General features: G+C 37.1%; 2 protein-coding genes across 2 annotated transcripts; one reads left to right on the top strand and one right to left on the bottom strand.

The window, feature by feature from the left end:
• Nucleotides 1–1178: 1178 nt before the first annotated feature.
• mlf2 (myeloid leukemia factor 2) lies at nt 1179–6827 on the bottom strand. The gene is made up of 8 exons (XM_084435645.1): nt 6037–6827; nt 5816–5924; nt 5579–5620; nt 5401–5454; nt 4985–5113; nt 2133–2292; nt 1790–2007; nt 1179–1694 (listed from the first exon to the last, which is right to left on the bottom strand). The coding sequence occupies exons 1-7, from the start codon at nt 6078–6080 to the stop codon at nt 1793–1795; spliced, it is 753 nt and encodes a 250-aa protein (XP_084291771.1). The 5' UTR covers nt 6081–6827; the 3' UTR covers nt 1179–1694; nt 1790–1792.
• Nucleotides 6828–8015: 1188 nt separating this feature from the next.
• On the top strand, nt 8016–15485 carry cdc42l (cell division cycle 42, like). The gene is made up of 6 exons (XM_084435508.1): nt 8016–8176; nt 9073–9177; nt 9433–9505; nt 10545–10654; nt 13445–13642; nt 13754–15485. Exons 2-6 carry the CDS (start codon nt 9073–9075, stop codon nt 13841–13843), a joined length of 576 nt encoding a protein of 191 aa, XP_084291634.1. The 5' UTR covers nt 8016–8176; the 3' UTR covers nt 13844–15485.
• The last annotated feature ends 136 nt before the right edge of the window (nt 15486–15621 follow it).

The raw sequence follows: 15621 nt of genomic DNA, 5'->3' as shown, positions 1-15621 counted from the left end.
TCTGCAAAAGAGGTATCAAAAATAGAGTTCACGAAAGTAGAAAATTGGGGAATGACAAGAGCAAAGAAATAACCTGCTTAAATAGATCTGGAGAAGTAAACATCAGCTTGTATCATCAGCACATAATGCTTAAGTTCTGGGTCATAAAGGCAAACTGCTGTGTGTGTGTGTGTGTGTGTGTGTGTGTTTACAGCATAGCCTTTACAACCATAACACACACATATTTTATTTAAAAGTATCTTTAAATGTGTATATGTATATATATACACACACAAATACAGTATTTCATAATCTAGTTTTTCCCCTCAAATTATTGAGCTGATATCATTTGTAACAAAAAAGTATTGCATTAATGCAAAATAAAACCTTTTTCGAAAGTCATCAGACTTTCGGACCCAGTATATAGATACATATATAGATCGATAAATAGTAGGATTTCTTACCTACTAAGAGAAGAAAACTGAGCAGCCATGTATTACAGCGATTTTTCCATGGTTAAGGGGTCTTCTTGCTAATAATTGGTCAGGAAGTGCTCTGATAAAATGTCTGATTCCAGACAAAACAAAGGAATGTTATATGGGCTTTAAAACAATACTAGCATAGAACATTTGGACTTTGTTTCCCATGATGTACTAACAAAATAAGTCTATGGGGCAAGGCACTACTAGGATAAACATTAAAATACACATTATAGAAAAAAAAAAAGTTAAACATTTTAACATGTTAACATAAGTTAAAACCTCATGTCATGACCCTGTAAAGCCAGAAAATAAGAGAACACACAACATGCACAAAGCATTACGCTTTTAAAAAATAGCTTGTAAACCCTTCAAAATGCCGTTCTCCATGAACCCCACTTTTTAAGTGCATTACTGTAAATATGATTTTTGCTTTCATTTACAACTATTCAAAATTTTAATACATTTTACATTAAAATGCATTACTGTGATGGAAAAGCAGAATTTTCAGCATGATTACTCCAGTCTTTAGAGTCACATGATTGATCAGAAATCACTCTAATATGCCGATTTGGTGCTCACGATACATTCCTTGTTATTATCAATGCTGGAAACAGTTGTGCTGCTAAATATATTTGTGGAAACCCTAGTCTACATGTCCCCCAAAAAAAGAAATAATATATATATTACTGTCGATTGAGGCATTGACGGAACAGTCAATGATGTAACAAGGTCTTTTTATTAGTTAATAAGTTTAATTAGTCAGCATTGTACAGTTAAACCCACAGATACCCTAGTGTCAACACAAACATATACGGACTTTACACTGGATGTGTGCGTGTGTGAGTGAGTGTATGTATGTGTAGTGTATCATTAAATATTTGGATATTGAAATATTGGAAGCATGAGAATTCATTTAAATACAAAGATGTCTGTGTGTATGTATATATCACAAGGTTGAAGAGCTGTTTGAATTATGATGAATGCTGGTGTGTATGCTTTGGGAGTAGTAACATGGTATGAAGTACACAGGCTAGGCCAAATTCCACACAACAAAGATGCAGTCTAAAAACTTCGACCTGTGTTATGATACCTCATGCCAGCACTCATCCCTGTAAGGAGCTGACTACACATATTGAGACAGTTCAGATCTATCAAACATTTGACCCATCGGTTATAATTTTCTTCTCTATTCCTCCCTTCTCGCCTTTCACAGCATCAGCTAGACAACTCCACCTGTAAACAGATGCACAACATGTAAAAAATGAAGCCCGAATCTACATAGTCAATCCAAATAGACAAGTTTCATTGGGGCTGTGTAAGATTCGTACCTCTCACCAGTCGTAGCGAGGGCGGGAGTGAGGAGGGTGGTGGCGTGGTGACTCGTGGCGGGGCGAGGGAGAGGAGGAGGAGCTCGGAGGCGCTGTCAGGGCCAGCTGCTGTCCAACCCCTGCACTCCGGTCACGCCCGTAATCTAAACTACGGGCATTAGAGGGGCGGTACCGCCCCAACTCTCTCCTCCACTCTTCATCAAAGGCAGCTGCCTCACCTGAAAGAGAACGAGTTTTACAATAGTGAATAGGAGAATTTATTTTGACAGTTTCAAGACGAAATTTAAGCAGTTGCAGAGAAAAAAAAAGAAGAAAAGAATAAAGAACAAGGGATTTGACCCACTCTCTTCCAGGTTGAAGTAGTCCTGTCTCTCTTCACGGTCTCCGGTGAGACGGTTCCTTGACCGTTCCATCACATGACCTCTCTCACCAATGTGATGCCCTATAGCCATTCGCTCCAGTCCACTCTCACTGTCCCGCATCGTTTGACGTGTCTCTCTGATCTAAACAAACATACACACACAGAAACAATAAGGGGTGATTTAACAGTTGTGTCACGCTCTCATTTTCAGTCTTTTATGGATGGGAATCATAAGAGTAATCAGAATCATTTTAATGTTAAATAAATCTTAATGGTTCCATTAACAATTCAAATTCGAGGAATATATATTTGGTAAGGAAAAAGTGCATTTCTGTTGCCAATTTTTTTTTTTTTATAAAACACCATTGACAAAAAACAATGTTTATCTTTTTAACACACATTGTCTTATGAAAAACCATTTGCGAACTATACTGATTTAGGTCTCAAGAGCTACAAGTACAGCATAACAGTATCAGTTCTCAGGTCATAGATTCAGACATGATTAAATGAATGACTTGTGGTTCAGGGAATTATATTAATTGAAAAGAAAAATTGGGATTCATTTACATTACAAGAGACAGATGTTTTAGGCTTCACTTGTCAGTGTATGAAAAAAAGAACTGGCTAATAAGAGTCATTTGCTTGAGAATCGGACTTCTCTGGTCATGCAGTATGTTTTTAATCAACTAAAAATAACCGCCTCATAAGAGTAATTTGCTTCAGAACTAGACTTGACTGGTCCTGTTAAAAAAAAAAAAAAAAAACCCAGCTAATGAGAGTCATTCGCTCGAGAACTTTACTGGGCGTGCTGTTTTTTTTTTTTATTCACTAAAACCAGCTCATAAATGCGTCACACTTCAGGGACGGCCTTAAATGGTTGCTTTGTATGTTTGAAATTCACACACACAGAAAAAAAAAAAAACCTCATGAGAGTCACAAACTCGAGAATCAGACTTTTGGTCTCTATGTATGTTTCATGCTATTTAGCAACGCCAGGTTCGCACAATACTCCGTTTGCAGTGCGTATGCAGTATGTATTATAGAACGCATTGTTTTTACATATGATTCATTTGCAGTGCGCAACTGATCTGCGGCTGTATACCACTAACACAACACGTATTCATTATATTTATTTTAAATCCAAAAGTTGTTACTGAAAATGTTTTTTCAGCATTGTGATTCTTTGTACACAGTGCAGTTATACAAACTCTCAGATGTATTTGCGTTCAAATTTAAACGGATTACTACATTTATTATTTCTATACAGATTTATATATTAAAGGTATAGGCCCCCAGGATGAAAATCCTGTCATTAATTCGTTACCCCCATGTCATTCCAAACCAGTAAGACTATCAATCCATCTTCGGAACACAAATTAAGATTTTTTTGATGAAATCTGAGAGCTGTTTGCCCCTCTGTTAACAGCTACCACAACTACCACTTTGAAGCTTCAAAAAGTTCATAAAGAGATTGTAAAACTAATCCATTAGAATTAAGCAGTTTAGTCCAAATTTTCTGAAGAGACGTGATCGCTTTATATGATTGAATTTAGCCTTTTATTTACATAAACATTCATCAACTCACACAATCAGTTATGGTAAACGGATACTCAAGCATGCTTGCTTGATATGCGAGAATGTGTTACGCAGCATGTTTGAGCTTCCGCAAGAACCAATGAGGTTTGTTCTCCACGTTAAGCAGGCTCGGTTGAGCTTGTTTATATTCGCTGATCAATGTTTATATGTGAATAAAAGCCAAAATAAATTTGTTCATCATATAAAGCGATCGAGTTTCTTCAGAAATTTTGGACTAAACCGCTCGATTCATATGGATTAGTTTTACAAGCTCTTTAGGAACTTTTTGAAGCATCAAAGTGGTTGTTGTGTAGCTGCAAATGGAGGGACAGAAAACTCTCATATTTTATCAAAAATATCTTAATTTGTGTTACGAAGATGAACGAAAGTCTTGCGGGTTTGGAACAACATGAGGGTGAGTAATTAATGGCAGAATTTTTTTTTAGGTGCACTATTCCTTTAAGTTGTAAAACATACTTTTTGTATTTTAAGGTCACAAACATTTCAAATGAAAACTTACACTTGACAAAAACAGCCAATTCACATGCCATTTCTTTTGCATTTAAATCTATATACAATAAATCCTGTGGGTCATAAAGAACGTTTACGTTTTCCCACCTCCACGAAGAGAGACGAGTGCCGTCGATTTTGTCGCCTTTTTTATCTAAGTTTGAGGTAAGGAGTAGTTTTCCTTGCTTTACACTTTTGGCAAAAAGCCAAGTGTTGATTGTGAAAGAGTAGAGTTTAATTATAAGCATTTATGGTTAAATTGTTCAATTTTCATGCATCCGTGTGCAGTGTGAATGCTCTATCCTGTTAACATGGGCACAGAAAAAAAAAATACACATCAAATAAGCATCGCAAACGGAGTATGTGTGAACCTGGCGTAATGCGTGGAGTATTTTAATCTACCGTTGTGCCCTGATCCGTGGAAGAATGCACATGCAAATTACGTTAACAGAACCAAATGATATGAAAATCATTTGGTTGTGTTTTTTTTTTTTTTTTTTAAATGGAACTTCTGAATACGATTAATTGCATACATGTTTTAGCCATCATGACAGAAGCAATTTAGCAAATGATGAACAAATAATGGAGAACATCATTATAAATGGGCATACATCCAGATACGTGCCAGATATTCAAGATTGGTGTTTAAGAATCAGTCATGGACATGCCTGCCTCAATGTCTATAACATAATATATGGTGTATATGTAAAACATATGGTAACACTCTGCTGTGTGTCTAAGTCTCTTACACCCCCAGGAGCAGTGCGGAATTCACTGGTCTGCTGATAGACTTTCGGTGCTCCTGGATCTGTGGAGGAGTATGAGATGACTGTGGAGGAGGAGAAGGTCTGGCAGTTTGGAGAACCAGACATTCGTTCCTGAAGACAAAGAGAAGTTATGAAAGTGTGATCTAAGATCAGTTGACCTCAATCATTTGTGCAATTGTATTCTCTCAAAACAAATAATTCATGTTGATTTCGCATTCAAATTACTGAAATCTACAAGGTAGCTACTTGAAAGTCACAGTCTGCACTTACTCCAGTTCAAAAGCTGCAAACAATAATGCACCATTGCAATCAACAAACGGAAGCCTTGTTCTTGTTATTGAAAACCACAGTGTTTCAATATTTCAGAATTGTGGCTGCCAGGCCACCATGAAACTCACCATGTTCTCCATCATCCCACTCATCATACTGAACATGTCCATGAAACCTCCACCCTGAGAAGAAACAAAATGCACTCACATTAAAATTATTTATGATACTGCACCATTTCTGTCACTCATCAAATTAGTGAACTTCATTGAACAGGCAAAAAGGGGTGAACAAGGAACAGTATCATACCATTCCCATCATGCCGAAGGGGGTCAAGGCTCCAGCTTGTGGCTATAGAGGGTGGAGGACAAAAAAAAAAATGGACACTTTCATTTCTAAAACAAATCTAAAAATCACCCAATTGAGACAAACTGCCGTCAGAGATGCCAAATCAGCATCAAACTGATAGTCAACATATTAACATGGTCATTTTCAGTTAAAACGTTCAAACCAGGCCCTGTTTTTGTGGCTCTGAGTGATGGGTACCTGTATGCGTGTACGCGGATGCTGGATCTGAGGGGTGAGAGGAAACGGATCCATCCCAAATGACCCAAAGAGACTCCTCATTTGGTGCCTGTGTGCCGCGAACGGATCCCTGTCACAACATAACATGCATATCATTTATAGTCATAACATTTATTTGAAAGCACAAATTGATTGTTTTGTAATCCTCAAACATTTGTCATTTTAAAAGAACTAATACTCACATCATGTATGGGTTGTCATCCACATCATTCAAGTAGTGAAACATTTTTGTTGGTCTCTCTTGGTTGGTTGAACTTGCACCAATAAATAACTTCAGTCTCTTTAATCAAAAGCCAACACAACAACAGCTCAGGGGCTCTTAATTGGTCAACCAATCATCAAGCTCCCTTTGCCAGATACGCAAAACACGCTCAATTGGAGAATTACACAATTCGGCCTGCACGTTATATTACCCAACCACAATGCAAACCATCAATTTACCGAGCGAGATAGATAAAACACCCTGATATAATAAAGCAGCTCTGCAGAACATTTATACCTAGGCGAATAACGTTACTCTCGAATATTCCAGACAGGTGCTAATCCAAAACAGCCTGCAAGCTATTTCAGATCGTTAGCCTAGCATAATAACAAGCGCGCTGAAATGATTTGTTTTAAAACCACAACAAGATTCGGAGAGGTACAAGTCAAGGTGAATTATGACAAGCCGACGAGAAAAACAGCAGCACGCAGAGCAGACGGACCGACGGAAATAACCGCCGCAGATGAGCACAGGAAGACAGTATGACAAAGGAAACAAAACCTTGAAGATCTTGGGCGAATATCTTGCTCTTCTAAGAGATTCACGCGCTGTTTTTCGGGGTGTATTACATCAGAACCGATGCTGTGTCACGCGCTGACACTAAAAAATAAACTCCATTGAGGAAGAGATGGCTTTGATGGGAAGATTACGTGCACTTAGTAAAGCAGGCACAAAAGCCAAACGTCAACAGAAAAGAGCGATGGGAGGGGGAGGAAGAGGAGGGGAACAGCCCTGTTCACATTCCGGTGAATCAAGATAAAAGTTTAAGCTCTGCGCTCGAAATAATAATATTTATTATTATTTTGGTTCAGATGCTTATATATTTTGGTCTCCCGTGGGTCATTCGAAGGTTGTCTTATTGATTTTAGAGCATTATTAATTTGATGCTTGGGCATAAGCTCAGTATGGACGTTGTGCAATAAAGTTATATGTTTTGAAAATGTGAGGAAATAAGAGATTTGCATTAAAGACATTAACTACACTGTACATTTTAATTGTGTTTTATTTTGTATATTAATTTTTATTTTATCGATATTTTTAGGATTTGTAATTTTCTTATTTTTGTTTTATTTTGTCATTGTGTGTGCATTTGTTGATTAATGTGTGCAAAATATTAGGTCATTTGAAATTTTAAAATTGTACTATACATTACAATATATATGTGTATGTATATGTACAATATATATGCATATGATTGAGGAGGGGGCTTTTATCCTGATACAATCCTTAAATTGCCTTGCCTTTGTTCTCTGTTCTCGTGTTCCGAAATTCCTTAATACATTTCACGTTGAAAAATATATATATTTTTCAAGATTAAATATAAATAATAGAGCTTTTTGCTTGTCTGACGCTAGATGGCAGTATACAGGACGCCAACAGAGAGCCTCTCATCGACAGAAGGAAAGCCACCTTTCCACTCGTTTCCAAATTCGGTCACGTGATTGTCTATATCCTACTGACAAGCTTGTTTCATTGTTATATTCATTTCATTTCAGATCTTATTATTTTATTTTTTTTATACACATTTTAGTCATAGTGGTTTGGCTAAAACTTTTTGACTGCACAAAAACTTGTCCTCCATGACTTGCACCCTTTTGGATTTGACAGAAATTTGACTAATCACTATATGGGTTTAGCAGCCCCCTAGTGTGTTCATGATAAGAACTTTTTTTTATTATAAATTGTATGTATTAATAGAATATATTGGCTAATAGAAATGGAATTTTAATCATAGACATATAATGATTTTACTAGCATTTTGGACCACACGCTTTCCATTCTTCATTATTCTAGAGGGAGGGGGGGGATTTTTCTTTTTGGAATGTAATTTTTAATATATTCCACTTGAAAGTATAAATGAAAAATGTGTATAATCCTAAAAAGCCCTCGTGCGCCCCTGGTGGCCACTTGAGAGGAACTGCAGCCTGTGTTGGGCGTGTGCGCAGAGTGGGTATGCTGAATATCGCAGGATCTACAACTGGACGTTTTTCGCTTTCATCACGTCAGATTGATACTCTCAAACCCGGACGTAACCAACGCCTAGTCGCCGGAGAGGAACGGTAAGTAATTCTCAATCTGTAGCATTATTTTATATGGCTTTTATTCGATCAACTTGTATTTAAACAGTACACGTCCTTTGTCAGGCTTTACCGTTGTGTAATTTTGATTTAGGGTGATTTGTGGCCTCTCGGCAGTGCTAGCGCGTTAGCTTAGCCTCGCAGCATCCTGTCGCCTTCTTTACACAAAACTTTGATTTACTTCACTGCTGACAAATCTCTTCAGGATTATTTTCGTTTTCTATAATAACCCCAAACTACCAATTTCTTCGCCATTCACTGTAGTATTCAATTAAGTAGATTTATCAGTTGAAGTGTATAACTTTATTGGTGGGGGAAGAAAGTTGAATTAAATCATTCTAATGTAAAATCCGACTTTTATTACGAATAAAATGCGTCCCGTGTCGTGTATCGAAAACAAACACAGCCTTGAATCAACGATAAACAGGAGCATTAGTGTTTTACTTTTAAGCTATCAAGTTTTCGTTTGTATTATTGTCCTTAATTGGTCTACAAAATAAAGACGAAAAGTTTAAATAAGGTTTACTATAAAAAATAAAATTCAGAAACTGCAATGAAGCTGAAAAGCAGGCGATATTGTTAGTGCGAGTATGACAAAGTAATAAAGCCTTCCTCTAAGCAGCGTTAATATGCGGAAGCAAATAAAATCGGACACATTCTTGTAGATGTCTCTCTGTATGCCTGCCTTTGTCTCTGAAATCTAATCACATCACTTAGGGCTTATTGACAATTCTGGTAAATGCATTCACCCTGACATTGGCGACAGTGAACGGTGGGACTAAACGAAACTAATGATTCCTAAATGAGGTATTTCTGAATCCCACAAGGGCCAATGTAAGTGATAACATAATTTTCATCCATTCTCTTTTACCATATAGATGCAGACCATAAAGTGTGTGGTGGTTGGAGATGGAGCTGTCGGAAAGACCTGCCTCCTCATCTCATACACAACCAACAAATTCCCCTCTGAATATGTTCCCACGGTAACGGAGTAAAGGGTGGTGGGCTCTGGGTCAGAGATTTGGGGAAGGGGGCACAGTGAATGAATGATTATGAGTAGTAATGGTAGCTATTATTATCTATTGTGTGCCTTGTGCCGTTTCAAATTAGGAGCTCTCATGTATGTGTATGTCAAAGGATATTTGATTATATTATTGTAGAAACCTTTTTAGTATTAGATGTGTAGTGTTGTCTGAAATACAATGTATATAAATGAGTTATTTTTGTTTGTTTTGCAGGTTTTTGACAACTATGCTGTCACAGTGATGATCGGAGGGGAACCGTATACGCTGGGGCTTTTCGACACAGCAGGTAATGCGGTCTGGGGCTTGTTTACTCTAGACATTAATCTGATTTGATTGCCCACACTGTAATTTTTTTAATGTAATGATGACTGATTTGTTCAGTCAGTATCTAGTACATCAACTTTGGTTACCATAATATTGACTTAAGTGTCAACATGATACCAAGAGATATGAGAGAATAGCTGTCTCTGTGGAAAAAGAAGATGGAAAACTGGAAATTTGGCCTCTGCTCATTTCTATCTTGCCACGGTGCTGAACTAATGCGAAAACATAAGTTACAGGCTTTTTATGCAATAATTCATACCGTTTAGACCCGCTGACTTATTTGCTTATTCACTAGCTAGTGAATGTCACACAGTTCAGTATACGAGGAGCAAAAATGTGTATTCGGATACGGCTTTAGACATTAAAACGCATTTGATGATGTTACATATGTATGCCACAGCCTGAAGAAGATAAAAACTATTTTATTTTGATATAGGATAAGGATTTATTAATTAAGTGGTGAAACAATAAGGAAAAAATGGTCCGATATAAAATATACACTGTGACTGCCGTTCAAAAGTTTGCAAATTAAAACTTTTATTCACTAAGGACACATTAAATTGATTAAAAGTGGGGGTAAAGACATTTATAATGAGAGATAAGATTTCTATTCATCAAAAAATCCTAAAAAATGTACCATGGTTTCCACGAAAATATTAAGCAGCACAACCATTTTCAACATTGATAATAATGATTTAAAAAATATATATATATATTAAAATAGAAAACTTTATTTTAATTGGTAGTAATATTTCACAATACTACCGTTATTACTGTATTTTTGGTTAAAAAATGCCTTGGTGAGTATGACAAATTAAAAAACCCTTACCAACCCCAAACTTTTAAATGATAGTGTACATTAATTTATAATTTCCTCTTGCTATTTTTCAAGATGGATTGAATTTCTCAGTCTTTGCTGTTGTGTTCAAAAGCTACGTCTCAAATGACTCTCAGAGCAGAAGAGAGGTGGTAATGAACTGCATCTGTTTCTGTTCTCTCAGGTCAGGAAGACTACGACAGACTTCGGCCTCTCAGCTATCCGCAGACAGACGTATTCCTTGTTTGCTTCTCTGTTGTTTCCCCTTCCTCCTTTGAGAATGTGAAAGAGAAGGTGGGTGTTTATTAAATGCTTTCTGCTTTCTTGCTTGTCTCACTGTTTGGGCATCAGAACATGGAAGAGCTACCTTTCTCTGATAGGCTTGTTGACATCATTACTGGTGGTATACTAAACTATGTCATGATTTAGCGTTTACATTTTCAGTTTACTATTCCCCCATATTTATGGCATGGTATCATGTACAGATACATTACAGTGTTGATACATTCTTTAACAGCATGTATGTTTCATACAGTCAGGTTTTACTTTGATGACACTGACGTCACATGTTTAGTGTCATTAAAACACACACTTAGCAGTACCTGATTTTCCTGCTGGACTTGGAGAATGGAACTCATGTGAATAGATCTATTTAAACTGATCATCAGTATGTATGTGAATAGCACACTCATTGCACCTCGGTGTGTATCAGATTTATGTAGAGATTTTGTATTTGTTAGTCGTTTTCTCTTCAGATTTATAGTGTGAAGTCTTTAAAGGAATAGGTCACTCAAAAATACTCACCCTCAAGCCATTCTAGGTGTATGTGACTTTCTTTTTTCAGTCAAACACTATCAAAGTTAAATTAAATAATATCCTTGCTCTTCCCACCTTTATGGCATTGAATTTTTTTGAGTTTTTGAAGCTCCAAAAAGCGCATCCATCCATCATAAAAGTAATCCATATGACTCCAATGGGTTAATAAATGCCTTTCTGAAGTGAAGCAATGGGTTTTTGTAAGAAAACATGCGTGCGTTCACAAGAGAGTCGAGCTCCGGCGGAAGGTTGTCATACGACATATGACGTAATCAAACCATAAGCTTCAGTGAGATTTAACGAATGTAGAAGTGCAGACGACAGAGCTGAACAAAACTCTGGTCACAAATTAGAAGTCTAAAATGAGAAGTTAAAAAGTCTGAAGATTTCGATATAAGAGAATAGGGGCTACGTCGGGTCAGAGCTAGAGGTCAACCGATTGATCGGTTTTGTCGATTGATCGCTGGATCAACGCTGGAACAATCGGTTATCGACAAAAATCCATACTGATAGTTTTGGGTAGCGTCAGTTGCTGGAGCGGCTGAGAAGGGTCCGCTGTCATTATACAGTACGAGAGCGGCCTCTAGAGGCTAAATAAAACCTATCACTGACGCCTCATGGAGTTTGTTTTGACACGTGAGACTGCGCGCTGCACAGAGCGGGAGACTTAAGATGCAAATTTAAAATAGACAATCAAACGGTATGTTACAGTACACTACCCTATGTTTTATATCATTATAAAGTAATTAGTTTGTTGACTAGATGCTGCATTAGAGGAGAACAGCAGTATGTTTCCTGTCGAGGCTGAGAGGACGCTAACATTAGTAGCACCTCAAGCAGTTTAAATAACGTGACAGAAACACACGCAAGCCCGACCCAAATGTTTAATGTCACAATTGTTACCATCTGTTTGCATTAGTTTATATCAATCCAGCTAGTCACTTTTATGCATTTCTTAGCCAAAATAAGTTACATATTTAAAGCTAGTGATGCGAGACACTGATATGTTCATGCAGCCGACAGAAACAAACAAATCAGAAATGCATTCGATGTTAACATTTACTAATACATTTTTAAATGTTACATCTGTTAACTTAATTTAATGCACTATGAACTAGCATGAATGATAAAGGTATATTTAATATATTCATATTTATTTATATTTAAAAAGTACAGTACATTTTCATGGTTCAGTACTGTTCTTTTTTATTTCTGTAATAAAATTTAGTTTGAGCATTATTACTTTTGAGTGCTAACCCGGACGTTGAGGTCACTTCCATGATTTGGGAAAAGCCCGGGTATTTTTGGCATATCCAAAAAAAAAAACACTGAGCAAAAACTGATACTACTAACGAAATATTACTGCATTCCTGGAACTGGACGTCGTTACACTACATCCTTATGCATCGCTTTCTGCCAGGACTTTTACGGGCTTTTCCCAAATCATGGAAGTGACCTCGACGTCCGGGTTAGCGGTAGCATAAGCCATCAGGCAAGTGTTATTTAAATAAACTCCTGATGTACTTACAAACTTTCCAATGCCTCGTTTTATGAGTACAGAACCTATTTGTACTACTATAGAAGTTTGGTACCATTCCAGGCATTATTAGTGGGACAATTTAAGAGATACAACCTTGGATCCATTAGCGCCTGCACTAAGCCATTCGGCTGGCATCTCTAAATAAGCTCTATCTTTAATAATGTTCGACCAAGGGAAAAAAGCTTCTGGGGGGGTGTTTGGCTCGAGGTCATGATGCAAAGGACCCTAGGTTGAAATTACTCTGAACCAACCCTTTAAATGAAAGATAAAATATGATAGAGCAACATAATGAACAATGAAAGTAACAGAAGCTCATACAATACATTTTAACGTGCATGAAAATAACTGAAGGAAATAAATATTTACTAAACAAATTAAGCCAACTAATGATATATATATATATATATATATATATATATATATATATATATATATATATTCTTTTGGTTTCTCTACCCAATAAATAAGAAAATTACAAATGCAGTGAAAATACAGGTATCAGCAATTACCAAAAATGAAAGTGGTATTGGTGCATCGCTAATATAAAGTGATCAATTGGACAAAATTTGGTTATCAGTAAAATATTTTGTCAGCTCCGTGATTCTCTGTCGATGGTCAGATTAGTTTATCCAGTTTTGCACACTGGGATGTTTGTTTCTGATTGTGCTATGATAAATAGCTCTCTATACTCTCTCACCATTCATTTTTCCCCCTCTCTCTTTCTCCAGTGGGTACCGGAGATCTCTCACCACTGTCCACGCACTCCATTCCTTCTGGTGGGCACTCAGGTTGACCTGAGGGACGACAGTAACACTGTGGAAAAACTTGCCAAAAACAAGCAGCGCCCCATATCGCCTGAGAGCGGGGAGAAGCTGGCCAGAGACCTCAGAGCTGTCAAATACGTGGAGTGCTCCGCCCTCACACAGGTTAAAAGAGCAGCCGCACACACCTATGATGACACAACAGCCTTCCTCACTTATCATCACCCATGTGACCTACTGCAAATGATGTTTCATTTTATGATCTCTTTCTTACAGAGAGGCCTTAAGAATGTTTTCGACGAGGCAATACTCGCTGCCCTTGAACCTCCAGAGACCAAACCCAAGAAGCGCTGCATCCTTTTGTAGGAACACAAGCAGTGGGTTTTGCGCTCACTCCAACAAGAGAGGCAGAGAAAAGGAAACATTCTGGTGGGGTTTTTAAGTTTGGTAGGGCTTGGATTTGGAGTAGAGTTATTATTGGGAAAAATCATGGGAACAAAACAGCAAAAAAAGAAAACGTGATACTTGAGGAATTTGGCAACAAACATGGTATTGCAAACAAATAAATGCACACTGTGCCTTTCTAAATGTTTCTAGAAGAACGGAAGAAATTAGAGAACCCTGTAACCAATAACACCCCTACAAACAAAGATAAAAAAAGATACAGGCGCACTTTATGCATGTGATGCCTACAGAACAACATATAGATCCACTTTAATGCTTTAAGTGTCAATTACATGTAATCGATCCAAAAAAATGTGCGACAGTGGCACAAATATATGAGATTAAATGCTTCAGGTTTCTGATCGCCATCAAAAATGAATGATTTGAAATGCTTTTGCTGGACAAATGTCGGGTTTGTCCCTGACACATGCTTTGCTCTAAGCTGCACAAGGGTGGTTAGCACACAATGTCTAAAAACAGCACATTTCATGAAGTGTAAAGCCGAACATGCTGACTGCTCTGATGAGCGCTTCTGCAGGGCTCGGCTATTTGCTCTAACCTGTGGATAGCGTGCGTGCAGTAAGCTGATTTCAGCTTTCTTGAATTTCTTCAGTTGAGCATTTTCGCTACATTGCAAAATTGCCATGGGCACAAAGGCGATTCTTGACAAATTTGCCTTTTAGTGTTGCTTTAGGGTCTGTTTTCAGTTTTTAATGTTGCGTTTTTGCCAGTTCTAGACGTTGGACTCACACGACACCTCTAGGCAGGTTCTGTCCTATATGTGGTCACTTACTGTTGTTAATACGTACTGGACTGTATCTGGCACAAAAGCAAGCTAACGTTATTGGTTTGGGCGTATAATTAGCTCTAATCACTGACAATGGCGTTGAATAGAACATATACAAAAATAAACCGTAACAATTTTAGATATTTTAATTATTAAAAACAGTTTTTATGTTGGATCAGAGTGTTATGGCTATAGGAATCTCACACTATGGCCACATCCCCTCCGAAGTAACGTGTTATATGGTTTATAAGAGAGTTTGGGACATTTTGTGGGAGCCAATGGATTCTTAGTTCACAAGCATTTGTTTCTTCCTGTATGAGCCAGACTGTTCTCCTCTTCTGTGGTTCATGCTCCTAGAATCTCTTAAGTGCATTTACTCTCGAGCCATGCAGTGCCTTCTGCTGGCTGTTTAGAAAACTGAATTTTTTTTTTTTTTTTTTTTTTTTGCCTTTTTCTCTTTTTGTTTTGACTTGGAGTATGATGTATTAAATGTATTACTGTTTTTCTCTTGGGTGAATGAATTTAGTGGACACATTTTGAAACTTGAGTTTTTTTTTTAATGAATTTTTTTTTTTTTTGCTAGAGTACCATTTGATTGTGATTTTATTAATAAAATAACAAATTGAAATGTAATATTTTGAATAACCAATTATAACAGTCGTGTGAGTAAAAAGGATGATAACTGATGATGACGGTTTATAATGTGGCCTTTTCTTAGTCAAGTTCTGCGGTGTTTGGAATCTCACTATATTTGTAATAAAAGTGGTGCGACTGACACAGCTGTATTTGTATCCTGCTTATTAGATTTTTATGGTATTTGGTGGTGTGTGACAGCAGACAAATGTTAAAGCATGTATACTTCAAAAGTTTGAGGTTAAGTTTTTTTTTTAGTTTTTTTTTTATAATTAATACT

This window comes from Rutilus rutilus (genome assembly GCF_951802725.1).
Source record: "Rutilus rutilus genome assembly, chromosome: 17".
NCBI lineage: Eukaryota > Metazoa > Chordata > Actinopteri > Cypriniformes > Leuciscidae > Rutilus > Rutilus rutilus.
This window is presented reverse-complemented; position numbering and strand designations above follow the sequence as displayed.

Bases quoted from the DNA above. Each gene is read 5' to 3' on its own strand.
- mlf2 (XM_084435645.1), bottom strand. From the start codon at position 6,080: ATGTTTCACTACTTGAATGATGTGGATGACAACCCATACATGAT. The intron at 5,455-5,578 runs GTATGATACTGT...GTTTCTTCTCAG, and splicing joins CCTTCGGCATGATGGGAATG to GGTGGAGGTTTCATGGACAT. The intron at 2,008-2,132 runs GTGGGTCAAATC...GTTCTCTTTCAG, and splicing joins CTACTTCAACCTGGAAGAGA to GTGAGGCAGCTGCCTTTGAT.
- cdc42l (XM_084435508.1), top strand. From the start codon at position 9,073: ATGCAGACCATAAAGTGTGTGGTGGTTGGAGATGGAGCTGTCGGAAAG. The intron at 10,655-13,444 runs GTGGGTGTTTAT...CTCTTTCTCCAG, and splicing joins TTGAGAATGTGAAAGAGAAG to TGGGTACCGGAGATCTCTCA. The intron at 13,643-13,753 runs GTTAAAAGAGCA...TCTTTCTTACAG, and splicing joins AGTGCTCCGCCCTCACACAG to AGAGGCCTTAAGAATGTTTT.